This window comes from Phasianus colchicus, chromosome 1 (assembly GCF_987193195.1).
Source record: "Phasianus colchicus chromosome 1, bPhaCol1.hap1.1, whole genome shotgun sequence".
Classification (NCBI taxonomy): domain Eukaryota; kingdom Metazoa; phylum Chordata; class Aves; order Galliformes; family Phasianidae; genus Phasianus; species Phasianus colchicus.
In genome coordinates this window covers 44,712,032-44,739,729 of record NC_143436.1, presented here as the reverse complement: position 1 = coordinate 44,739,729, position 27,698 = coordinate 44,712,032, and the positions used below count along the sequence as shown (strand labels likewise).

At 35.1% G+C, this 27,698-nt stretch overlaps 1 protein-coding gene across 1 annotated transcript; it reads left to right on the top strand.

Moving 5' to 3' along the window:
• The first annotated feature begins 13,660 nt into the window (after positions 1-13,660).
• LUM (lumican) lies at positions 13,661-26,097 on the top strand. Its single transcript, XM_031600485.2, has 3 exons — positions 13,661-13,970; positions 16,990-17,886; positions 25,064-26,097. The coding sequence occupies exons 2-3, from the start codon at positions 17,010-17,012 to the stop codon at positions 25,216-25,218; spliced, it is 1,032 nt and encodes a 343-aa protein (XP_031456345.1). The 5' UTR covers positions 13,661-13,970; positions 16,990-17,009; the 3' UTR covers positions 25,219-26,097.
• The last annotated feature ends 1,601 nt before the right edge of the window (positions 26,098-27,698 follow it).

The window sequence follows — 27,698 nt, the reverse complement described above, 5'->3', positions numbered from 1 at the left end:
AATAAGAAATGCCTTGGGCCCTGAGTCTGCAAACATTTACCCACATGAATAGTCCCAATGTTCCCAGTTAGAGGAACTGAAAGCTACAGATGGGAACTCAGTTTTGGAAGGAAAATAAACTAAAAACGCCATCCACTGCCTGAATACAAAAAGCCATTTTTTAAACAAGCAAACAACAAAATCCACTAAACTACCTCCATTCCAAACGGTCTGATCCAAAGGGTTGTCCCAGGTAGTGTATCTGGTTCAAGCCCAAAGTAAGGGAGTATAACTACTAGCAAATTATATTATAATAATGCATGATATGATATTCTTCTTATTTTCACAAATGTATTTTGGAATTGGTATGTTTGGTGTCTTCTAGCATCTGGCAAAATATATACAGTAGAAGACTTACTGCTTTCTCTGCCTAAATTCAGAAGATTTTCATATGCAACCTTAAAACAAGCAAAATTCCAATATTTTTTCCCAGCTCTTTTTTTTTTTTTTTTTTAATGATTCAACAGTATTAAAGTGTATCCTTTAAGGTATATCACAATTACACCTTTTAATTGTTTTCAGCTAATACATTCAGCTATATATTGTACTTGTATGAAAAACCCTTGAGGGTTTGAATGCTATTTTTGCCAACTTCAGGTTTGGACAACTTGTATTATTACTTCCATATGAAGACTTTAATTGAGATGAATTAGGCTAGTGCCTCTCCACATAGCAACTTTTTGAAAGTGTTCAAATCCCAATGTAAAGGCATGGAAAATAGGAACCATGTGTGTGCTCCTAAATACATGTTAGGAAGAGATCTTTCAACTGGAAAACTCAGAACCAATTAAACTAATCAAGTAGTATTCTGCTGATGAGTCCTTTCATCCTTTAATTTCAAGGTATTCAATCTTTGCAGGAATCAAAAGATTACAAAGAAAAAAACAAATTCCCAAGTACAGGAAAAAAAGAAGTGTAACTTAAAAATGCACAAAATAAGACTATCTTAGCATGAAAGACAGATTTGTTCTTAATATTTCTTGGCTGTGTTAAGAACACTAGACAACAGAATTGCTTCAAAAGGCTTATTTACTTCTGGGAACAATCCTTCAGAGGTTTGTCCATATACACTGTTCTAATGTGGATATGTTGCAATGAGCTCTTGAAACCATGCGGCATAACTGAAGAATTGGCTAACGAAGAATGATTTAGGGATCCTAAATCTGAGATGATTTAGAATTTCACCACGTCATCACCAAAATTATATAAAAAGATTGACATGTTGGTTTATATAGTTTTTCTTCTTTCTCCTTCTGCTTATTTCAGCACCAGGCTCATCTGAAGTTGTGCCAATCTTGGATCAGCTGCAGGGACTTTAAATAAAAAAAAAAAAGTCAATTTCTGTAAAACGGGTAAAGATAATTGCATTATGTTATGGAAAATGTTAAGTAGCTGAGCTCCTCACTGCGGTCAAAAGACTAAATGTCTGTGAAGTAATATTATTTCCTTTGTTTCCTTTGAATTTCACTGACAGAATTCTAACTCCAAAGTTTTTTTTGTCCCCTGCATCTTGGGCACTGGGACTGTGTGTACACTATAGAAAAATAGAACAACTCGATGACTTTTGATTACTATGCAGAGCTGAGAAATAAAGAGAGAAAGAATAGAAAAAGAAATCTGGATTGGCGTAGTCAGGGCTATCAGAACGTTCTGGTGTGCTCAGGGCCAGGTGCTCAGGTCAAGACACATGACATGCTGGTGCATACAGTCCCTGAAAAAGTCCTTAGTCATTCCATCAGCCTGGTTTCCAGGCTTAAAGTATGGAAGATCAATGAGTCCTTCTCTAAGGCCATTCTTAGCTCCAAATTTAAGTAATACAGGCACAGATAAGATGACCTTTCCATGGAGTAGAGGCACACAGACATTGATTAAAATTTTTAACCTGAAAAAATTAGAAAGTTTTGGGACATGAATGTGGGGCAAGACAGTAGTGGGACTTCATGTGGGCTCCCTAGAAATGTCACTAACCTGAGACAACACAAGTCTTCTCTGATGGGTTTGGACACACGGGACACAGTAATGCAGGCTCACACGTATGCACGTATGTTCTAATCTTGCTTATCTTTCATTGCCTGCCTGCCTCAAAAAACCTTTTTACTAAGACTCAGAGAAAAGTAAACCTCAGAAGGTTTACTCAGGGCGGAAAGGTCTCACCAAAAATCCTTTCATAGAAAATTTGGGGCTTTCTGTTGTTTTACCCTGTTTATACTGCTACAAACTAACAGGGTTATTCCATTGCTATTATGATAAAAATTTCATAGCCAGTGCAAACGTTTACACAATTACATACAGAGTAAAATGCTTCTGTTTACCAGCAGAGCTATTATGATATATGATATATTAAGATATATTAATATGATACATTAATATACAGCTCTGGAAAAAAAATAGAGCTTTCATTCCGCATTCATGATATTGAAAAAATAAGGATTTTGTTATGCAGCAACTAGTTAGATATTATTGAAATTATCTATGGAATATGAAAATTACTTAAATTACAGTGTTGCTCATTGGTACCACTGTCACTAAGCCTGTGTCAGCAATTCTATGTGAAACCAGCTTTTCCATTTAAAAATTATTACTCAGTTAAAATTTGGAATAGGATCTTATTTTTGGAGTAATTTTTTTCTCTTTTGCAAGTTAAAAATAATCTGTGTATCTTCTTCAAAACTTCAGTGTAAGGTAAGACTGACACATATCATCACGCACAGATGCAAACTAAGAAAATTTGAGAAAATGATAAAATTATAATTTGATAAATGTCAAATTGTGGATCAGCTAATGTTAGCAGACCTTACGACCTGAATGTCGATTTTCTTATTCATGGTTGAGAGTGGTAAGTCACAGATCATGGCTAGGACTTGTTCACTTCAGTCTAGAGTTATAGAAAGGCTCATTATAATAAATTGATATTATAATAAATGTCTTGTAAATGCCAGAGATACTATCTACTACTGTAGGTACAGCCTAAATGGGAAATTTGACATCCATCTGCTTATAATCAATAATATTAGATGGGATGTCATTCACATTTTGTATGGACCCATCCAGATGTTGACAACCCTATTACCTACTCGCTACATGAATGGTTTCCTACTTTTTTCTTCTCAACTCAGCTGTAATGCCTTCTTCAGCAAAAGTTTACATCTGTAATTTTTCATCTTTGACTGACAGCTAATATTATGAAGTTTCAATATGATCAAGAGTTCAGTGCATTTATAATATTTGACTGTAGTGTTTTAGTTTCCATAACTATGATCCAAACCAAATTACAACTCAGTTTTTGAAGAGAGAAGGAAAGAAATTACCTCTAGCATAAATGCATACTGTTGTTTCAAAAAGGTGAGATGCCTTTGAAAACGCTATTTCATTTTGTTGCACAATGCATATCTATATATGCAAAAGTAACTTCAGATATTAAGAAAATATGAAAAGATAAAGGAATGTTTGTTGATTCCAATTCTGAGGCCAAGTTGGTTTACCAATTAGCAAATAGACACACATGTATAGAAATACACAAATACATAATTAGCTCAGAAACCTTTAAGTATTTCCTGAAGTCTGAAAAATATGAAAACGTAACGAAAAAAAAAATCAGTCTGAATAGAGAAAGCTCTAAAATTTATCGGAGGTAAAGAAGAATACTTAGAAAGTGGTATATTATTCTGCATCAAAGTAGGATAAAGAAAATGTTGGTGTCACTTATCCCTTCCAAGGTTAGATGAAGAACAAGTTAGACCTCAAGTAGTTTAAATTCAAAATAAACCTATGAAAACCTACTATATAAATCTCAAAGGCCTCTACAGTTTTTTTGTGTGTGTGTTTCCCACCCCTCCCCCTCCCCTCACCTCCCCTGGCCTTTCTAATGTCTATAACTTACACTATTATGTATGAAATCTGTTTGAATGCTTTGATTGACTCAGGAGATGACTTAATGGAAGCAGAGGACTGTTTCCTAAATTTTGATTTCACTTTTGAAAAAAAAAGTCCTTGTTGTGCCTTTTTTATTATTATATTTTTAAAACGTGGTAGGAAAATGGAAAATACCTTTGGGTGATTATATTCTGACTGTCTTCAGACTTGCACATCATGCTTTGCCTGGCACTATTTCTTTGACGTTTGTTTGCAGACATTGTGCTGAATACACAGCTAACAGAAGGTGGCAATGAAAACTGTTGGAAAGCACACGATTCAGACAGTTTACACAATGTGAGAATATTGCCTCACTTTAAGAGATTGTCTGTCTCCTGGTCTGGAGCTCCAAGTGCATGATCAGGTCTCAAAACATGTGTCTAATGTCATTTTGGATTACTTAGACATACTTGGCTTTCACCACTATTTCAGAACAGTGAAAGTTCTTATGATCCTAAGTCATAACAGCCAGTGATGTGGATGTGCTGGAAAGTCCAGAGCATATCAGACAGCAGTAGATGTCTTTGTATCACCAACTGACTTAGGCCACTTGATGTTATTAGTAATGTCAAACAGTTCATAATAAAGCATAAGTAGAATTTCTGAACAGTGCATAATTCCTAAGATTAAAGGTATTGCATAAAAAAATGAGGTAAAACCGCTCTCAACCTCCTCTTGGTGAACAGAAACAGGTTAATCACTGGATTGGAATCTGGTGGTTGCCAAAGCTGACTATTTAATATAATCAAAAGCATATTTCGAGCCAATATTTCAGAAGACTTAGCATCCCCAAACAGGAAAAGGATGAGTAAATTCGTCTGGGAGGAAAAAATTAGAAGAAAAATAAGAACTATACTTAGAAAGAATTTTAGAGATTGTCCTGAAATACCTTTTTGTCCTGTGATTTTACAACTGAAAAAAAAAGGAAAACTGTAACCATGTTTTTTTTCAGAAGAAAAATGAAATGCAATTAGAAGTGAAGGAAAATAAGTATGAGATATGAAGAATGAGGAAATATGAAGCATGTATAGAACCACAGAACTATAGTCATACATGGTTTGGGTTGAAAGGGACCTTAAAAATCATCCAGCTCTAACCCATCTGCCATGGGCAAGGTTACCTCCCTCTAGACCATTCTGCCCCATCAGTATGTCTTTGAACACTTCCAGGGATCGGCATCCACAGATTCTCTGGGCAATCTTTTCCAGTATCTCACCATTTTCATAGCAAAGAATTTCTTCCTTGTATCTAACATAAATCTGCCTTCTTTTTGTTTAAAACTGTTACCTCTTGTCCTAGCATTACTCTACGTGATGTCCATCTCCATTTTTCCTAGGCTCCATTTAGGTACTGAAAGGCCACTATAAGGTTTCCCTGGAGTTCTTTCCAGGCTGAATAACACCAACTCTGTCATTGAGTGAAGAGGAATTGCCTTAGGCCACCTATAAAATATATAATATAGTTAATACATGTAAGTAACAAAACCAGTTTCATCTTTTAATATCTTTTTTAAAAAAACATAAGAAAAAGAGAAAAAACATAAGAAAATATACGCAACATATACATAGAACAAGTGGGATTTTGAGCTTATTTTTGTGAAACTAATACATCCATCTAGTTCAATGGGATTACTTGCAATTCTTAGTGAGTTCTCAAGAACAGAGATTTTTTATGAAATTTTACTCTTCCTAAACTTCATCTTTAAAAATACTTATTCACAAATGTACATACTATGAAAAAGTGATGACATGAGTAAGGTGTGATTGTGAAGAGAGGGATGTTTCTCTCTAGTAAAGAGACATGATTGAATTTTTGAGTTAATTACCTAATTGTGATTCTGTATATTCAATATATATATTGTGATTCTATATATTCAATATATATATTGGAAAAATCACAGCTAACATATTTATGTTGACTTGAAAATGGAATCACAAATATACCAAAGAACTGATGATTTTTTTCTGCAGTTTTGAAACAAATTCTCAAATTCATGTATCAAAATGGGAAGCGAGGCTGTGTATTTTTTGCTGTTCACAGAAGTGTGTGTTTAGCTGATGCATAAAAATGCATAAAATTATTTGCCATAATTTGGATTTGTCATAATTTAAGTTTCATTTTGAATGCTGGTATGGTTTGAAACATAGCATAGATAAGCTGGTTTTCACCTTGAAGATGCATGTTGAACTCATTTAAAGAAGTGGTCAAATCTACCAAAAATCCTAAGTCTGTGAGACTTCTTAGATCTTCAAGTTCTAGCACAAATTTTCCTTTTGAGTCATAAATGAATCAATTTCGTTTTGCAAATCATAAAATATTTTTAGCATTTTAACACCTTTCTTCAGAAAAGTAAATGATGTCCCCATGATCAGCATCCATATTTTTAAGGAATTCCTGAAACTGGTGATGATTCAATCCTTTGGACTTCATGAAATTCACAGCTTTGATGGCAGTTTACATGACATTACCAATTTTTAAAACTTTTGAGCATAAATCTTCTTGATGTATGATGATATTTCCTCAAACGTGACTTGCTGATGGCAGTAATCTTCGATTAATTTTATAAGTTCTTTCTTAGCAACCATTGCCAGGGTGCCACTGTTAGCTATAGCAGATACATTGAGAAAGGTAAAGAAAATAGCTTTTATTTATTTTTTTACTGTTTCATTTGAATCAAGAGATTGAGTTATGTCTTTTAATGGTATCAAGTAAGCCATTTCTTCAGTGACATATTCATTATCAATACCTCTAGTGGAAATGGCATCTTGAGCCATATCTGTAACATCAGTACTTTCATCTATAATCAAAGCATAACATTAGAAATAAGAAGCATTAGTCTCTAAATTTCTTTTGATATATTTTCCTATTTCTTCAGTTAGCCTGATGATAGTCTGGAGAGACAAACTGATTTTAGAAAAATCCACTTTTTATCAGGATAGATTATATCTGCCATGATTTCCATACACTGCTTAATAAACTCACTGTCAGTAAACGGTTTTGATTGATTTTTTTATTACTACCACATAACTAGTTTTTATAGTAGCCTGTATGAGTTATAACTAAAAAAAAAAATGTTGAAAAGTCTGACCTTTTTTCAGTTCTGTTATTTTGTCTTCACAAAGCTTTCCTTGATATGCATTGAATTTGGCAGCATGATTTTGCCTATAATGTCTTTTCAAATTGTAATCTTTGAAAACTGACATGATTTCCTTATAAAATAAGCATGGTGATATATTATTTTTATCCACTAAACTGTACTCATCTGTTTATTTTTCATTGAATGCTCCTCCTTTCACAATTTTTCTATTTTTTTTTTCTGTTTTGTTTTGAAATGATATTAAGTATGGTGAAACACTATCATCGGTGTTCACTGCTTTTTACTCATCAGGCAGCACAAATGTGTGTATTATGTAGTACATGTGAGTTTTGATTTGAGTATGTGTGATTGATGTATGTGTGGTGGGTGTGAGAGTAGAATTTGGGTTAGTTTGGCAGGACATGTCTTTCATAAGCCCATGCTGAGTGAGTCTGATCATTTGGTTCTCCTGTACATACCATGTGATGGCACTAAATATTATCTGCTTCATAACTTTCCTTGGTACTGAGGTGAGACCGACAGATCTGTATCTCCCTATTTCCTCCTTTCTGCCCTTCTTGTAAATGCATCATATCTGTCAACTTCCAGCCCACTGTGATCTCCCCATTTGGCCAGGACATTGGTAAATTATTGAAAGTGGCTTGACAAGCACTTTTGCAAGATCCTTCAACACTTTTGGTTCATCCCAAGTGACTCTATAAATTCATGGATGTTAAGCAGTGCAGTAGGTTGCTAACAGCTTTTCCTTGGATTGTAAGGCTTCATTCTGCTCCCTCAGACTGATGTACCTTATCTAACCCCAGTACAGCAGATTACTCAAAGGTAATCAAATGATCTATATAACTAAATTCCTGGCTGCAGCACCAGCCCTGTAAACATTTGTTGATTCTCCAGATTTGACTGGCTCTTTCAAATCCCTTTCCTTTGACAGGAAGGACTGATGAAAATACTACCTGCACTCCAGAGTCCCTTGCTACTGCTCCTAGGAATAATAAAATAGAAGCGACTGTTCCTGAGCAATGCAGCAAATCTGCAAAGTTCATAAACCTAAATTTGCATATTGTTTATACTTAAAAGAGAAATAGAATAACACTCATGAACCGGAGGTGCCCTAGGTATGCATAGGTTGAACAGGTCCTCCTTTCTATCAGTCTGGGAATGAGCCCTTCACTTCTGTGTGCTACCTGCTAGTACACAAGGAAAACTACAAAAGCACTGATAAATAAACCTTACTTTGCTGACAGTTTTATTGTCTGACATTGTCTGAGGGTACAATCCTCTGCCCAGAGAAGGACAGCACTGAGTGTTCCATTATAACTTACCAGTTCATTAACCATTTCCAGTGAGGAACTCATAATTTTCAGCAAGGAAATTCTCAGTTTTGAATGGGAAAACTTGACGGGACAAAAAAAAAAAAAAGAAAAAGATTATATTCCTAATACTATAATGTCACCAAAACAAACAAACAAAACAGAACAACAACAGCAACAACAACAAAACAGCAACAACAACAAAAAAAGTGAATTTTGACTTTATAACAAAGAATTATAAAGAATGGGAGGTGTTTTCATCTATGTGTGAAATAGTGAGACATATATAGTTGCATACAAAGAAAAATCTTTATGAAGAAAAGCTAAGGAAGAAGTCTGATTTTTCTCTATTGATTTGTCTTTTTGGTAACCTAATAACAAATTAAGAAATGATTCAGCCATAGAGGCATCTATGCTTTAATGGTGGCATCCCTTGTGGCTTGTTTTATCTATTAGTAAAAAGAATAAGCAAAAGCCAAAGGTTGCTATTTCCATTCCAATTTTTTATTTTTTAAACAAATGACAGATTTTTGCACCAAAAACCAGAAAACTTCCAAACTTTTCACATCTTAGATAATGGGTATATGTTGTCTGGAGCAAAGACTTTTTGTTGGACTTCATACAACGGTAACAGAACTAAGACTAATGGATTGAGATATATGGTAAGTCAAGTTAGATGCAACATCCTTTCTGGCCTTGAATAGTAATGATGAGAAAGAAGAAAGGCATTCCTTAATGTCTACATTAGAAGATGTTTAGCAGTCAGTGACTTTCAAAGGAGGTCTTTGCTGATAGAGCACTATTACATATAAACACTCGGCAGTAAGCTAGCCAAGTTTGCCATGTCCTGCTCTTTATTTCCCTGTAAATCATTTGTGCCAGTTAAGATACAGACCTGTTATTATAACCTACCAATCCCAACTTTCCCAGAACTTTGTCAGCTCCTTGACATTCCCTCTTATTTCTTGTATTAGAATTATCTGAATTGGTTTATGTTCCAGGACCAGATGTCTTTATTTTATACGTAGACCTCCACATTATAAATGTTAGAACACAGACTATATATATATGTAGGAATCTGTTTAAAAAGCAGTTACTAGTTTTAGTCCCTACAGTTCTTAACATAAAAGAGATCTGATCAAACTTAGAATCAACTAAAAGGAATTTTGCCATTGTCAATTTGAGTCAATTAAGTGCAGTCTGGTACAAAAACAATCTGAAAAGCAGTGAAGAGAAGATTAGCAGTAGTCAAATACAGACACTGTCAAGTTTGAAGCAAAACAGTAAGTAATTTCTCAGAACCACAAAAACAAAGATACGTACTCAACTAAAATATCTGTTGTGGTCTGCTAATAAGTTGTACCACTAGTACCATTTTTGTAAATTTCCAAAGCTGTTATTTCCTTTTTAGGAGAAAGGAAAAAAAGGATTTGGATCACCACAAATTTTGTAATGCTTATAATATGTGTGCTAACAATTTCCATTTAATGTGTAAGTGCGGTGCAGAAGCTGAATAAATAAAATTTCTATTTGGATGAAAGAGAATTTTCAGATGAAGAAATAATAAGCACCTACAGCCTTCAGAATCTGGAACTGAATTGTTTTTAGTGGAACTCATTTGATATGAGTCAGCTTTAAGCAATACTTTCAAAATGCTGCAGGACTTTGCAAAAACATTTAACAAAGTATAACTGGAAGTTTGAACCAATGTCATATTTTGTTTATTCACTAAATATAAGCTAACAGGCTGTATAATTACTACACAGAGATGTGGAAAACATCACACAAACAACATAACACCTATCTATAATTAAGTGGTTTGTGTGGTAGTGTCCACGGAATGATCTTTTCTCTCATTCAAATCTTTTAGATCTTAGGGAAATTATGCTTGTTTTTGAATAAGTACTTACAGAATTGAAATTTACTCATAATTAAGCACTGGTAAGATATCAGATGTGTGCATTTTAAGACTAAAAGGAAGCATTTGTCTTGGGTAATATCTACAAGGTTTCAATGCATTGAATTTTTAGGAGAGAAAAGAGATAATAACAAACATTAAGAGAAGTTCATGAAGGAGTATGTAGAAACTATTAAGAAGATATTTTTACTGGAGAGAGATAAGGCAGAAGGGATATGACTGATGGCTGAAGAATGAAAATAGTGGCATTTTAACTCAGAATACTTGAAAGCTAGATCTGACTTAAAGCTCACAGTGAGTTCTTATTTCAGATTCTTTCACTAAGACCTACCAGACTTCTTAGCCATCTCCATATCTGAAAATAAGAACTTATAAGAAAAGAGAATCAAATAAATCAAATCAAATAAAAGGAAAATTTCTGTTCACATAACACAAATTAAAGAGAAATATATGATAGCAGGTTTTGATCATATTTTGACCCCATTTATGAAAAATAAATAAGAAATAAAGCCTACAATTAAATGCAGAAAGAAAAAAAAAAACAACAAAAAAACACAAGATGGCTTTGTTAGAAGAACAGCTGCTGTAAATCTGTGAAATACTTGCATGTCCTTAAACTATCAGGTAAAAAGCATATTTATAATCAAATTAGATGCTAGGGATGAATTTACTCATTATTTCGTGGATTCCTTGGAAAATTAGCTAGGCTACACTCACATGTTGTTTAAAAGCTTTTGAAAACTGGGGGAGTGGAAGGAGGGGAGTCAGAGAAAAGGAAAAAGACCCTGAACAAATAAATCATCCACCTGTTTTCTCACTCTGTTAAATAAGAAACCATATCTTCATCATTTGAAATGCCCTCTCCCAAATGTAGGTTTGTGAGGTGTGTGTTTCCTGAATCAATTAAGCCTTCATATAAAAAGATGCTGAAGGAACAGCATTAATATTAGAGTGGAGAAAAGACAAAAATCATATTGAAGTAAAGGAAAATTCTTCTCTTTCTTTATCTTATTCTTGGAAGGCATGTTTTCTTCATCTCGAATGTGCAATGTACATAGCTAATTTAAACCAGTCAGCAAAATGGGAACTATATGAATGAAAATTCTTAGCTGAACTATATATAACCCAACTTTTTACAATATGTTAATTGTAAAATATCATCACATTTGTTTAATAAGATGTTTCTACCCACTAACGAAGATAGGCATGTTCTGTATTTCTGTTTATAGAATGAGAAAAGGGATGTAGACTGAACCTAGATAAATTGGAGTAATAAACATCGAGTATGTTGATATACCTTTGCCAAAAACACTTTGAGCCTTCACTATCGTGTATTCCCAGCAATATCTAATTCAGTTTGTACTGCAAAAGTAAAATCATGTCTGTTACTGAAAGATCAAAATACATATTAATTTTTATACAGTAGTGTGCTTGTCTTTCAGAAAAGATTTGTAATCAGCGAATACAAATCCCTGTGGATTTTTGAGTTATCTTTACAATTGTCATGCTCTGTTGCTCACCTCTCTGTACCTTCTTTCCCAGAGCAAACCACAGGGCCACTTTAAAGGGCATTCTGAGATATTCTTTTTCTGTTCTCAGAATCTTTTCTTCATTTCAATTAGATTGTTTTCTGAATACTCTTGCTTTTTTTTCCCCTTTGCAATCAGGACTACAGCTTAGGTTTTCCTTGGTCAACTGAAACTAATGAAATAATTTTCAGAGAAGTATCATACTGAGACTGAGAAACTCCATCTGGTCTCCATTTGTCTATGCACAGGACAACAACAGCTTTGTCCACTTGTATATTTCCAGTCCTTATTCCATGCATATTTCACCTACTTAGCTTAAATCATTATGGCGATTTTGAAGATTTCAAACACTCTTAACCATTTAGCTGACCTGCATCACTCAGGATGTGTAATTATGGTCTGTCATCAGCTTCTGTTTTCTAACATGTAAATGGTTCTCTGATGCCAGGGTGACAGGCACGGTGTTAGAATATCAAAACAATTAAATTCACTCCCTCAGGGCTGCACTGGCATTTGTAGTAGTTCTGTTTGTTAACTGTGTTATGACAGAAGTAGAGGAAATTGCAATCCTGGGGCATCTTTCTTGTTCTCTGTGAAGGGCACTGAATTATGCCTGGCCTGTCTCTGCCCCCAGTGACCCACTGGCATGAAGGCCCAGATGTAGCAGTAGCAGTTCTTGGTGGAAATCCATGACTGGGTTCCTCTGCAGTAGGAGGCCACTAGGATTTTCCAGCTTATCTGCATCCTGTTCTGTGACTTTTCATAGAAGTAGCCAATCTTGTTGCCTTCATGGGCACGAGAGTTAAATCAAAACTTGTTGAGTTAAAGAAGTGCAAAGGAGTGGATTGCAAGAAGTTCAGAAAGAAATCATTTATTCTGTACAGGTGGTACCAGACAAAAATAAATAAATAAATAAACAGGGTTGAAAACAAGAGTGTTTGCACTCTTGTATCAACAACAATTATGGTTAAATATAATTAAACATGCAAGATTATTTAAACTGGCTTCTCTATTCTGTCAATATGCTCATTTCACATTTGTCCCATACAGCTTTAGAACAGAGAGTTTGCATCCCATAAAAGGGGAAGACATCTACTCCTACTGCTAGAGATAAGGGGAGATTCTCACAGAAACAATAAGATCCACTTTAAACAGTTACTGTCTCAGTGCATTATTTTTTGGCATTTCCCAGTGAAAATAGCATTCTCATCCAAGCTGTAAGATACATTCTTGAACTACATCCATGGAATAAGAAACAGACAATGTAAAGCTGAGTAGTTCCAGATTCTGAAAAGCAGGAGAAAGCCGTAAGTGCAAAAATGAACAAATTTATAAAGTGAGTTTACAGTAACTGCTGGGGAAAAAAATACAACACCAAACAAAAAAACAAAAACAACAAAAAAAAACCCCAACACATTCTTGGGGATGTGTTTATACTAAACAGGCATGCATTTAAACACCAAAGAAAAGTTACAGACCAAGTACATTACTACACTTTGTGGAAGAAACTTTGAACTCAGTATCTTATGTTGGGTAAAATGATGTAATTCAAGATAATCTGACACTTTTGTTCCTTGTCCTTAAGCTAAAAGTTTTATTAAGCATATTTTATTGTGGACATACGATAGTTAAAAAAAAAAGAAAAGAATGAGTCACTTGGCTAAAGAAGTACAGCAGCATTGAGGTCTGAGTGCTATTTGTTAACTCATGTCTAGCAGTATAAAATAAGTTGGAAAACAAAAGTCTGTTTATAATTTGTTTTATAAAGGAAAATGTTCTTCTAAAATACAAAAAATCTTTGTATAACGCCATGGCTAATGATCTAAACTTTTTCAGATTTGTGAAACACTTATCATTTTCTCATCCCACAGGAACAGCAGATGGGTTGTCCTTGTACAAAATGTGGTATCCACCTGCACTTCATTAAGAGAGCTGCATTTTCGTACATGCCACACCACAAGATCACCATGATGACATAGCAGCTTCAGAGAACAGCGTGACTAGGGTTTTTTTTTTTTTCAGGGTCTTTTTTTTTTTTTCCTCTTGTAACACAGAGGATCTGGCAGACTTTTACCTCCTGTCACTGTTTACAGCATATATTGGTCGATACAGTCCCTTATTGCATCTGCTCTGGGAATTAAGGAAAGCAGCTTCAAGGCAGTAAGGTAAGTGCTGCTGCATGTTTTAACTGTAATGTTCAGCTATTTAAATGTAGCTGTAATGGGAATGTGAAAACATGTCAAGATAAGTTTGCCAATTTGTAAATTGAATACAAATCAGCAGTCGTTTAGTGCATTTACATTTTTAGCTTCCTTGAAACAGCCTCACATGTTTTGTGCATCAGGGCTGCACTTTTTCAAAGTGTTTTGTTCTGCTTCAAAAGAAGAGTTGATGTACAGCACAAAGAATTTATTTTAAAGACTACTAATTCCTTGCTTGGTATTAGCTTCATAGCACTCCATTTGTTAAATTTTCTTTCTTAATTTTATAAAAAGGCAAGGTTTTCAAGCATTTAAATAATTAATCAAGTAAACAAAGAGGAAAACTATAGGCATGTGGAAAAAATTTGGACAATTTTAAAGCTCATTTTATATATACTGTTGAACCTTTTTTTAATATGAACTCTTATGCAAACTGTGTGAAACAATAAGCTGCAGAATTAAGGCATATTTAGATTAATGCTATTTGAATAATAAACTTTTATATACCCTATTTCACAGCTTAGGAATTAATGCAGTATAGGCTCCAAAATAATTTGAATAGTTTGTCTACTCCACTGTAGTAAGCATTTTTTCCAAATTTGTGGATTTGTCATTTGGTGTGATTTGGCATGCTGCCTGAGCAACTTCACAAATGTTTACACAGGTATTTAACAGCATAACTGAGTAGAACAAACACAGGCAATTAGTTCAAGCATGCTTGTGTTATAAGATCTAAGAATGTATGCTGATGGTATCTTTTGAATGTATGTAGTTCAGTGTAACAACCGAGCATGTGTATATGATTTATTTACATTTTACACTTCTCACAGAGAACCACTTAGAATGCAAAACCACAAATAAAATATAGCAACACCAGAAATTCATGTTACTGTGCTATTTCATGTCACATTTGTGCACATATGACTTTTCACTATGGAATTGTCATTTAAATTTTAAAATCTTACTGGTAAAATCATTCAAAATTTTTTTATCTAACTCGAATGTTTTCTTGGTAGTTAAACACTGTACACTCTTTAACACTCTGCCTATGATATGAGTAATAAAGATAAGCATGTTGAATATAACTGGCAACCACAAGAACAATAGAACTTGAATTTAAAATGGGATGTTTATTCTACCTAATCAGTAAGACTATGAAATGATGAGGACGTGTAAAAATGTCATTGTGAGGTCAAAGAGTGTAGTCCAAGAAGTTCACTACATCATATATTTTGAATACAAAGCTGTTAGTTCTTCATCTTTAATGTTTAGTATCAAAATAGGAGCAGATTTCAAACCAGACTGCATTGTTGTAACTTCTCTCCTTTCAGAGTAGCTATACTTCTTCATACCAGCAGGGGACTTAAAGTCCCCTATGTGTTCTCATCTCATACAGTAATGAAGAACAGACAAAGAAAATTACACTGATAACTCATATTTCAATGATTCTCTATCCAACAGTTTGTCATTAGCTAAAACAGAGCCAACACCATGGTAAAAGATATGCAATCCTAGTCCTTGTTCAGAGGACAGCAGCTTAATATCCAGCAGTGAGGCTTTGTGTGTGATTGACTGACAAGAAAAAATTTAAAAAAAAAATTCCTTCCATTACACAGGATCAGTAGGCCCTGATTAAAGTTAGTCTAGTTGATGAAACTGTGATGTGGCTTTTATCAACTCAGTAAAAGCAAGGAAATTTAGTTAAAGATGACTTTCAAGCTATGACCTTGCATTTTAACTTTAGGAACTCCATCACAAAATAGTGCTAACAACAAGACTGACTTACTCTGCTGGAAGATAGCCTAGTTCTGAGAACGTCTGGTGATCTGTTTAAATGATGCATATGCTGTCTGAAATTATTTAAGAATAAGAGGGTTCTAAGGATTTATGAATTTTCTCACTCTTTGAACAGTAGTTGAGTACATGTTCATGGTGAAAATCAAAGTAAACTCATCAACTTCAGTGAAGCTAAGCTGATCTTTACAACTCAGCATCCATCTAGGTAATAAGAAATATCTGCAAGATGCTAGTCTATGCAGATTTTGAGATATTAATAGAGTTGTATCTTGTGAAGCATCTAATTAGTAAAGTATGTCCTTGAAAAGTAATGTGAGATGACTCATACTGTATCACAGCAAAACATCCCCAGATGTCTTAAACATCTTTTTTTAGAAGGACAACTGTAAAGCAAGTGCTTATTGATCTGTTTATTTAGAGTGGTGATATAAAGTAATTAGCATTGTCATATATCAGTTTTGAAAGAACTTTTGTACTCTGTGAAGAGCTGTCATTTCAAATCCAATGTAGACCTGCATTAGAGTACACACATGTACACTTATGCAGTGCTGTTTGACAGGTCCAGGAGAACATGTGCTGTTTTTATGAGTTTGTTCTTTAACTGAATATGGAAGAAGATATCTCAAGCTACTGGCATCTTAACAACACACTATATAGCAGACCATCACCCTCAGTATGCAACTTTCCTTAATTTTGTTTTCTGAAACTAAATTAAGCTATCACATATTATTTAAGATACTTTAACATATTAGGAACAGCAGTGAAAGCTTGATAGAATTTAAATGGCAAAACAGTCTCTGAACATGACCTTCAGCAAAACCGGAAACTTTTGTTCCAAGTTTAGAAAACTTGGACTTTACCATCCTTCTTGTAATTTAATGAATTGCTACAGGATGATTTTAAAAATGTGTTACTTGCAGCAGCAGAATGGCCTGCAGATTCACATTACAAAGGCAGATTATAACAAAATAAGAGCTGTAAAACTGTAATAGTAACGTTGCATTGCTAACAAACAGTGTATTTTTAATTAATTAATAGCTTGTATTTTTAATTAATTAATAGCTTTATATAGGACGCTTGTGTTAATTAGTGTTGAATCATAATCTTGGTATATTAAAATTTCAAATATTGAAGAAAAAATAGAAAATCGGAATTGTAACTTTTTTTATTCTCCTCCACTGTACAGAGACAAGACACATTGAAAAGATGACTTTAAACTCTCTACCCATCTTTCTAGTATTGATTAGTGGCATTTTTTGCCAATATGACTATGGTCCTGCAGATGACTATGGTTACGATCCTTTTGGGCCCTCCACAGCAGTCTGTGCCCCAGAATGTAATTGTCCTTTAAGCTATCCTACTGCAATGTATTGTGACAATCTTAAACTGAAAACCATTCCAATTGTACCAAGTGGAATAAAATACCTTTATCTTCGAAACAATATGATTGAGGCCATTGAAGAGAACACATTTGATAATGTAACAGACCTGCAGTGGCTGATCCTAGATCACAATCATCTGGAAAATTCAAAAATTAAGGGAAGAGTCTTCTCTAAACTAAAGAATCTGAAGAAACTTCACATTAACTACAACAATTTGACTGAAGCTGTTGGACCGCTCCCCAAAACTCTGGATGACCTGCAATTAAGTCACAACAAGATCACAAAAGTCAATCCTGGTGCGCTTGAGGGGCTGGTAAATCTGACTGTCATTCATCTCCAGAACAACCAGCTGAAAGCAGATTCTATTTCTGGGGCATTTAAAGGCCTGAATTCACTTTTGTATCTAGACTTAAGCTTCAATCAACTTACAAAGCTACCAACAGGACTGCCTCACTCCTTACTCATGCTGTATTTTGACAATAATCAGATCTCCAATATTCCTGATGAGTACTTCCAAGGTTTTAAAACCCTGCAATATTTACGTTTATCCCACAATAAATTAACAGATTCTGGAATACCAGGCAATGTCTTCAATATCACATCATTGGTCGAGTTGGATCTGTCCTTCAATCAACTGAAGAGTATTCCAACTGTCAGTGAGAATCTTGAAAACTTCTACCTCCAAGTCAACAAAATTAACAGTGAGTTAAAATTGCATGTTTTCATTAACATTTACCACAGTCCAGAAAGTAATGGCTTGTGCAAGTGTCTGGAACTGTTGTTCCAACAGTCTGAAGAAATAGTACTGGCTAACCTGTTAGCACACTGACATTTCTCTGACTGTTGCTCACATTAATATTAAAAGACATTTAGCTACCTATTTGAAGCAGAAAATTCTGTTTTCCTTCAAATGTGGTTATTAATGGTCAAATCTTCATCTCACATAAATTAAAATAATTGCATTGAAATCAATGGAGGGTACTTATACAATTTAGAAAAAAAAAAACAACAAACAACTCTGGAAAAAGTTTAATCAGTGTGAAAGATATTCAGAATTTGTAAGTCAAGAAAAGATAACAGAATCTGACTACATTTTGTATAACCTTTCAAAAGACTGGCAGTGAAAGTACTGGAGAGGAGGAAAGGTAATCCAAAGGCACAGTGAAAAATACACAAACTAGCTGTTATTGGTTTTATTTATGTGTTTATTTATTTCCTCCCTTCCTTATCTTCCCCCTTACAGGCAGTATATTTCCAAATTCATCTTGAAATCCTAAGAGCTGCCCCATTGTTTCTTCTTTCCATTCCTGTTTTCCACATCATATTATCAGGTATCAAGCTTGTCTCCATTTAAACAAGATTTGAACAGAAGTTCCTTTTAAAGTTCCTTCTAAACCCCACCTTGTATGAGATTGTGGAGGTTTCTACTGAGACAAGACTGCCTTAATCCTGGGGTAAGAGGGAGATACTATGGAAGTGAGCAGGCCTCACCCTCCTGTCAGACACTCTCCAGCTACACTTCTGTAAGCAGTGACCTCTCATGGAGAGGCAGTATGGTCAAAAACAACTGTGTTTCTGTTGAGGGCTTACATCAACCTGCTAACTAGTATTATCTAAATCAGAAAATCCTCCTGTTTACCTGTATCCATCAGGTCTCTAGGGTATCACTGATAGCTAATAGATTTATTTTTTCTTTATGGAGACTTGCAGAAAAATATTTTAATGCATATCTTACCAGGGATAGGGCAACATTTTTTTTTTTCCTGTATCTCATTTCCTTGTTTTGATGAAGGAAAGCAACGAATTAATGCTTCCCACATGAAGTACCATGTATAACAACCTATAGTGCTCTTTCAGATACTCTTCTGTTCCTGAAAGAGCTGATGATTTTTAACTTCTGTGATAAATGAGGCATTTTTCAATGCTTAGAACGGCTGTTCTGAGCCTTTTTCAAGAGATCCAGGTACCAAGTTTGTTTTCCATTCACATTTCCAAGGTCTTTTGAGCAACTGTGACAGCAATTTACTTTTTCAGTGAAAGCAATGTTTCCAGAACTCTAGTCAGTGGAGAGGCTGATGGTGTGAGGTGTGAATGCACTGGCTACTGCTACACTTTCATTGCTACCATATGGACTGATGCAAGAGATCTCTGATTTGTTCTTTTGGCTGAATAAGAAAGTGTAGAAGACAAATATCTTTGACTATCTAATTTCAAAGGCACAGTATTGTGTTCCCTAATATCCAAATTAACAATGTGGGGCAAGCAATAGGCATTTTGGTTTAAGAAGATAGCTGATACAGAGTGAACAAAACCTTTGCAATTCTTCTCGTTACATCTGACCTACATATCTGAGTGCTGTCTTCCTAAAAATTCAGTTGACTGATCTTTGACCCTCAAACAAATGACCAGTTGCTTTTTAATAAAATATTCTTGTTTTCCAGAGATTTATGTAGGGTTGAAAGTAAATCTTCCCTTCCATACAATGGCCCATAGTACAGATATTATGTGAGAAGGAAACTTCTGTATTACATTTAGTGATAGTTTGTCCTAAAAGTTTACTCAATTCAAAAGGCATAATTTCTTAGATTATACTTGCATAGCTTAAAATTTTCACTTATATAGTTCTTCATTTGCTGTCATTTCTCTTTTTCTCAGTACACTAAGGGCTATAAATTAACCTTAACATTTGTCTCACAATTAACATTTAAACCTTAACATTTTCTCACAATTTGTCATTGTGAAAAATCCCTACCCCATTTGATATTATTAGAAAAAAAGGAAATATTTCTTTAAATTATTGTCCCTGAGTTCTGTTTTGGTTTGATGGAGAAATTATGCATTGACATATCTAAAAAGTTATGTATTAGGAAAATATCCTCATGTAAGTGACTTGTAGCTTGGTGAACAAAAGCTGATAAATGTACCCTCCAAAAGATTTGAAACAGAATCAGTTTCATTTCAGTGTGTTCTGTCTTCATCCCACTGTGAGAGGAGGAGGAACAGGCTAACAAGTAGGATACCAAACTAGAATAAAGACAAATTCAGAAGAACCCCTTTGATCTCTACTAATAAACTGAAGCATGTATGAAGTCCATGTTAGGTATCAACAGTATACCCCATCACCTGTATTTGAACAAGTTGGTTTTCCATGCTAGTATGGGACCATGAGTTTATAAAAGTCTTTGCTCTATTCCTATCTCCAATCTTCATTCCCAGAATGAAGAAGATTGGAGTTTCTGGTTTTGTTTGTTTGTTATTTGTTTGGGTTTTTTTTTTTTATGTCTTTTTTAGTAAATTCAGGGTGAAATTTTGTGCTTTGTAATAACAATTATTTGCTCCTGTGCTTTAAGATGCCTTTAGGTTTAAGTATTTATAGTATTTGTTATACATTATTCAAGGCAAAAAACCCTCTGCAGGTATAAACATCTAAGAGAATCAGTGATATAAGAAGAGAGTTCACAGGCCCATATTTCATTTGCAAAAGATTAAGAAAAGAAGTGCTTCTACCTGATTCACTAGCAAGAAGATATTGTAGGAATGAAGTATAACAAGTGGAACTTGAAAACTTTTCAGAGGACAGTCAAAGATACATATTCTCCTAGAATCATGGAATTATTAGAGTTGGAAGGGACCTCTGAAGGCCACCTGGTCCACCTCCCCTGCAGTGAACAGGGACACCACAGCTGGATCAGGTTGCCCAGGGCCTTATCCAGCCTCACTTTGAAAGTCTCCAGGGATGGGGCAGCAACTACATAACTGAGCAACCTATTCCAGTGCCTCACCACACTCACTGTAAAAGATTTTTTCCTTATATCAAACCTAAATCTACCCTCTTTGAGCTTGGAACCATTTCCCCTTGCTCTATCACAGCAAACCCTGCTGAAGAATCTATCCCCTTCTTTCCTGTAGCTTCCCTTTAGATTCTGAAAGGCCGCTATCAGGTTACCTCGCAGCCTTCTCTTGTCCAGGCTGAACAGCCCCAGCTCTCTCAGCCTGTCCTCATAGTAGAGGTGTTCCATCCCTTTGATCATTTTGTGGCCCTTCTCTGGACACACTCCAACAGTACTGAGTACTTCACATCTGGATGCAGTCCCTCAACATGCTGGCCATGCTTCTTTTAATGCAGTCTGGGTTATGGTTGTCTTTCTGAGCTGCGAGGGCACATTGCTGGCTCATGTCCAGTTTGCCATCCACCAGTACCCCCAGCTCTTTTTTTGGCAGGGCTGCACTCAATCCTTTCATCCTCCAGCTTGTATTTGTAATGGTGGTTGCCTTGACCCAGGTGCAAGGTGTTGCATTTGGACCCAGCTTTCTGCTACAGTTCTGGCTGCATTTTGCTGCAGTTCATTGGCTGGATCAGTAGCTGTCCCATGAATTTACTTACTCTAAACGTAGCTAGTTGTAAGATGCTTTGTGGTCTTCTATCTGGAACACTGCACCAATCTCAGAGTGTTTTTTTACAGTGGTCTGTGCAGAAATGACTCAAATATGCTTACTATCAGACCACAAGCCAGCAAGGATGATTAGAGCTGCTGATCCTAGTAAGCTTTTCTGCTGCGTTGCATGTCTTAACTTGAAGTCTTAGCGTAGTTAACTTTCCTCAGCTTGAAGCTGCTTGTGCTCCTGATTTAAAAAGTGATATACCTTTGCTTAGCATACAATAAAAAAAAAAAAAAAAAGAACTTTGTGTAGAAATTAAATGTATATATGCTTCTATTTTGGTCTATCAGTGAAAGCAGAGGATAAATCTGCTTCTTTTTTATATATATTCCTTTTTTTTTTATTGTATTCCTTTATATATGTATTTATTATATTCGGGTTATTTGTTAAAATATCAAAATTTCTTAAGAGGGCACACACATTTAGTGAGAAAATAGCTGTTCAGATGAAAATCCAATTTTTATCCAATCCTTGTAACTATCTCTGTGTCAGATTCAAGCAGGAATTCTTTGTTGGCAAAATATGAATATGTCACACTGGTGGCAAAATTCAAGGTTCATTGCCTCTGAACATGGATATTATTAATTCAGAAACATTTTTAACAGGAATATTTGCAATACTGATCACTGTAATAAAGGAGGAAGTAAGCTAGTGATGTTTCAGTGCTTCAGTCTCTTTGATTGAGGTTCCAATGCAGAACATCTAGATAACAATATCAGATGCAGTCCAAGTCCCACTTGTCTAACCTTTTTGTATTGTAGACAATAATTAGAATCCAGATATTTTTAATAAACTTCCAACAACTGAAATTGCACAAACTGTATAATAAATTGATCCCCACATGAAAAAAAATGCATTTTTGCACTGAGTAATGGAAACCAATACTACTGAACTTCATGACAGAGTTCCTTTGACTTCAGTAAAGACTAAATCAGAATCTATTTCCAAAGTGGTTTTAATCTCATAAGCAGTCTGTACAGCTAGATATTTTAGTAGCACTGATAAACTTCATGATTTACATGTATGAGGTTTAAATACTCTGAGTACCCAAATTATATGTACATGCCTTATATTTCAACCAAATGTAAGACCTTGCACCCGGAAGTAACAATAAGAAAAAATACGAAAAAAGGACATTCAGAAATCTTTTATGTGTGGCCTTCAACTAATGTGTAATTACCATGCCATTTTATTTTCCATGAATGATAAGGAAAAAGAAATCTATATTAGAATTCATATTTATTCAAATCTTTACAAATTACACCAAGTTACCAAAGATCTGTATGTAAATAATTGATGGTGTAGTCTGTAGGCCAAGCAAACTTATGTTTGCATACAACAAATACCATACAGATCTAATCCTATATCTTATTTTATGTGGTTATATCCCACAGGAATTGACAGTTCACTTCAACTGATACATTCTGAACTGGCAGAATATTAGAATTGATCTGCAGACTTAATATTATTAATATTGTGATTTTGACTGTCCAATGACTGTGCTATCAAGGATGTCTTTTATCTCTCACCTGTTGCAATTTCCATGAAAATAAATAGGCATTACCTTTAGCTCTCATCTTTCCAAAACGGTTGTACAATGCACAAAATGTAGGAAATTGTTATGATTTTGGTGTCTAAATGGTGTACAAAATCTAACATTTTTGAAACGCATTTCCTTAATCCTCATTTAAAATTTATGGAAGATACACACAGTTTTACCCACTATTCAACATCATATCTCTACCTCTACTATCTCTAAAACATTACCTAGACTGTCATCCTTTAAAGATCTGCCTTTATGGACAAATATACACTTATACCTAGTTCACACTAGTTCATTTAATCAGTAAAAGCACATTACTGTAATGTTAGTTCTGGAACAATTCAATTTAAAGTCGAGGACCCTCCATCCAAAACACAACGTGTTTTGTCATATGAGATAAATAGTCATAGAGCAAAGATATAAAAGGTGCTGTTTTCAAAAGTCCACTGGTAGTCAAAAGGGTTTCTGATTTTGAGAACCCTATATTTGTTTTTCGCAAATTATGAGTTGTAGTCCTCTGCAACATGAAAGCATTTTGTAGCATTTGATTGATTACAAAAGCTGTAAGAAGACTCTCAGATTTCTTCTTCAGTAGTGCATGAATCAAAGTGAAGATAGATAAGAACGAAGGACCATCTTTGTAGAATTACACAGTGTGGTATATAATGGGTACTAGGCCTATTTGCATAGATTCTCTCTTGAGAATAGACCTTTTCTGCATCATACATATATCGGTTGTTTTGAAAGTAATGCCTCTTATTTAATTTCATGAAAAATACAACAGATACAAAGGGCAAAATAAAGCCATTTAACAGAGAAGATTCTCAGCTACAAAACACTATTTTTCAGCATAGTCACCACCACTAACTGTGCAGTTTTTTCAAGAAATGAACAAGAGCCTGAATGCAACACTTGTAAAAGTCTGTACCAGTGGAGGTGATCCACAGTTGTTGTTACCACTGCTGAAATGGACCACCCTCAGCCTCACTGTGCTCACATCCGCTGTTTGGTATTCATTAACATTCAGCAAACATTGATGAATGTCTGTGGGTTCAACGTTTTCCCTATAGAGGAATGCAGTGACACCCCTTTGCTTCATCCACACCTCCATGTCAGATGCCATTATGTCAGACTGCTCCTCTGTTGCCATCTGTTGCATGGCAACAAAATGTAATGGAATATTATTGGGAATGTTCAACCTCTACTGCTGTACCACCAACATCTGCCTCTGATGTCTTGAGCCAACATAATAAAATGGGAGGCATTACTTTTGGAGCATCCCTTGTATATATGTGTGCTTATTTATATTGAGCAAGGAATTATTATTATTATTATTTTTTTGCTTCCAGTTAAAATTGTTCATAAGATACCAATTTCATTCAAGCTAAAGTGAGGAACCTCTTCAACACTTCTGACAAGGGGAAGTTGTTTCAAACTAAAAGAAAGGAGATTTAGATTGAATGTAAAGAAGATTTTACAGTAAGATTTGTGAGGCACTGGAACACGTTGCCCAGAGGAATGGTGGATGATCCATCCTTGGGAGACATCCAAGATCAGGCTGGATGTCGCTCTGAGCACCCTGATCAGATGTAGGTGATCATTTCCTGCTCATTTCAGGGGAGTTGGAATAGATGACCTTGAAGGATCCCTTTCAACTCAGAAGATTCTTTGATTCTATAATACAGACTTCTCAAGTTGCAGTAAACTAACAGGGAATTTTATCAGCAGAAACACATGAAATATTGAAAAAAATTCAGTGGAGGTTCAGATCGGTTCTTTAGGAAAAGGTTTTTCCCTGAGATGGAGGAACGGGCTCCTCAGGAAGGCCACATTTTTCAAGTGCTATTTGTCCTAATTCTTCATGTTTTTTCTAACTCATGTACTCTTTTTTTCAGAGTTCCCACTGAGCAGCTTCTGTAAGGTTGTTGGACCACTGACATATTCCAAGATCACACATTTACGCCTGGATGGAAACAATCTCACTCGGGCTGACCTGCCACAGGAGATGTACAACTGCCTTCGAGTGGCTGCGGAGATCTCACTGGAGTGAGATGGCTCAGAGTCTGCAGTTCCCTTCTAGGGGCCATTATTACAGGAATTGCATCATGATAGCTCTTTAAATTTAGGATACGTCTTAAAAAAAAGTCAATCTGCATATTATCCGTTCTGTTTGTTAACATTTAGCATGCACTTGGCAACCTTAAGGAAATGTGTGCATATTTTTACAAAAGGTTGTTATTTAGAAAGCACAAGAATGACCAGACGTGGTGCAAAATATGCCTTCATGTGGTTAGTTAAGTTGAGGGGAAACACTCAACCTGATAGAAATCCATGTTCAAGCATGCAATATGGTACCATCTGGTACCAGACGTATGTAGAAGTCAGAAGGGTTTCATCAGAGTGCTGAGCAGTATGGGCTAGCCTGTGTAAATAGAGATTCTCCTGCAAGCAATCCAGCATTCTTAATTATTCATGTCCTTCTTTTGTTAAAACAATTTAACAATATAACAGCAGTTTTAAATGTATGAAAATATTTTTTGGAACCTATTACAGTATGAAATGAGTAGAATATATGAAGGATAACAGGGAAACAAACTTTTTTTTCAGGTCAAAAATTGTTTTCTTTTTGTCATACTTTCATTTAAATTTTCATGGAAAGATTTTTATCCATTGCTGATATAATTGTTATTTCAAAATAAGTCGTATATACAAGTATTTTTATTCAATTACTTGCATGCTACTTTTAACCAGATTGTAGAAAATAAAACATAGTAAATAGTATTTCTGTGTCCATATCATTGCCAACAGTGTTTCAATCTTTTATAAAATGAAAAGAAAAAATTCCTTCAGGTTAAAATATGATAATCGAAGATATTCTATTTTGCAAAATTTATTGTAAGGTTAAATAAACTGTTTTCTCTACTTGCAAGTTTCAATGTTTATAAAGTTACAATTTAACTTACTCCACCTCACTTGCATTAACCATTATGTCCACATCTTCTTGAGGCTGCAGTATGGGAGTCACAGCATTATGAAACATCGTGAATTAATTTGTAAGCACTGTCAAAAGAACAACAAAATCTCTCAGACGCCACAAGTAATCTCACAAGCAACAAGTAAAATGCAGCCCTAGCTATTCATGACAGAAAAATAGTTATGTATTGTACCTGGGAATGAATAGTCCAAATATTGTCAGCATCTCGGAACACGCACTAAAAAAAATTGCTAGTAACTGAGAGTCATAAATGACTTGCTTGCAAACACAGATCATCCCGTGGGTACTATTTAGACTGTTAAGCACTCAACCAGAAACTCTTGCAGTTTCCATAGCAAAAGCAGAAAGTATCATCTAAGAAAAAAAATTCCAGACAGGAATTAGTTTTAGCTAGAGGTGAAGTACGTAGTGTGTGTTCTGTAATATCCATTAAAGATGTTTAGGAACATCCATAAAAGGGATCTTACAGGTAAGCTGTCTTCTCCTTTCCAAGCTATCCCTCTTCCTCTCTGAATATACTGTACTCCTCAGTCCAATAGTTCATTGCAGCTTTCCACTGCCAAGCAATGGGACAGACTCAGGGCTGCACATTGAATGGGCAAGGTGGCAAAGCAAAAGTTGCAAAAATGAAATTCAGGCTGGAAATGTGAACAAATTATTCACAATGACAGTGTGAAACCCTGTTACGAGTTGCCCAGGGAGGCTGTGGACTCTCCATCCTTTGTGATTTTCAAAAACCAGGTGGGCACTGCCTCGAGAAACAACTCTGGTTTTGAAGACGGCTTAACTTCTATAAGGAGGTTGAACTAAAGGACCTCCACTATTTTCCTGAAACTTATTAATAATTTATACTACTCCAAGAATACTGGTAAGTAATGGGGAAAATATCAGTTTTAACCAGCTCAACAGTTGAAGAGTTTTGCATTAAATTCACATGGAAAATTTATTGTTTCAAGTTCCAGTCCATAATTCAGATTCCCTGGATACTCGCAAAATCATAACTCAGCTAACATTTGGATATAGATTCCATAGGTAAAAACCATGGAAACTCTCCTCTGATGCCCAGATGTCTGCAGCTGGCCTGTTCAAGTCTGCTCCCATTCTAACACATGTGAACTACTCAGTGCCAGCAGTGAAGTCAGAGGCCCAACCCATCTGACTATCCCATGTGCAATAGCAGTGGTAAAGATGCTTAGATGTCTGCACAAAAATAGAGTCTGTATTAAGAGCTATTATCCCTATGAGCAGAGTGCTCATGAGAGACATGTTGGTTCCAACTTTTTTTGCAGATTTACACATTAGATGAAAGACTCTCATTCTGCAAGAAAAGAACTTAATTAATAAGCTATACAAAATTCATGGATAAATATCTTCTAAAATTTTAGTATGTACTGTGAGTAGTTAAAAATCAGTTGGCAAAGAGGAAAACAAGAAAAGCTAAAATTGTGTTTTAGAACACTCATCTTGACTGAAGGAAAGTCAGGTTCAAGTGGCTGAGTAAATAATCATTTTATTATGCAAAGCACAACAGCCTA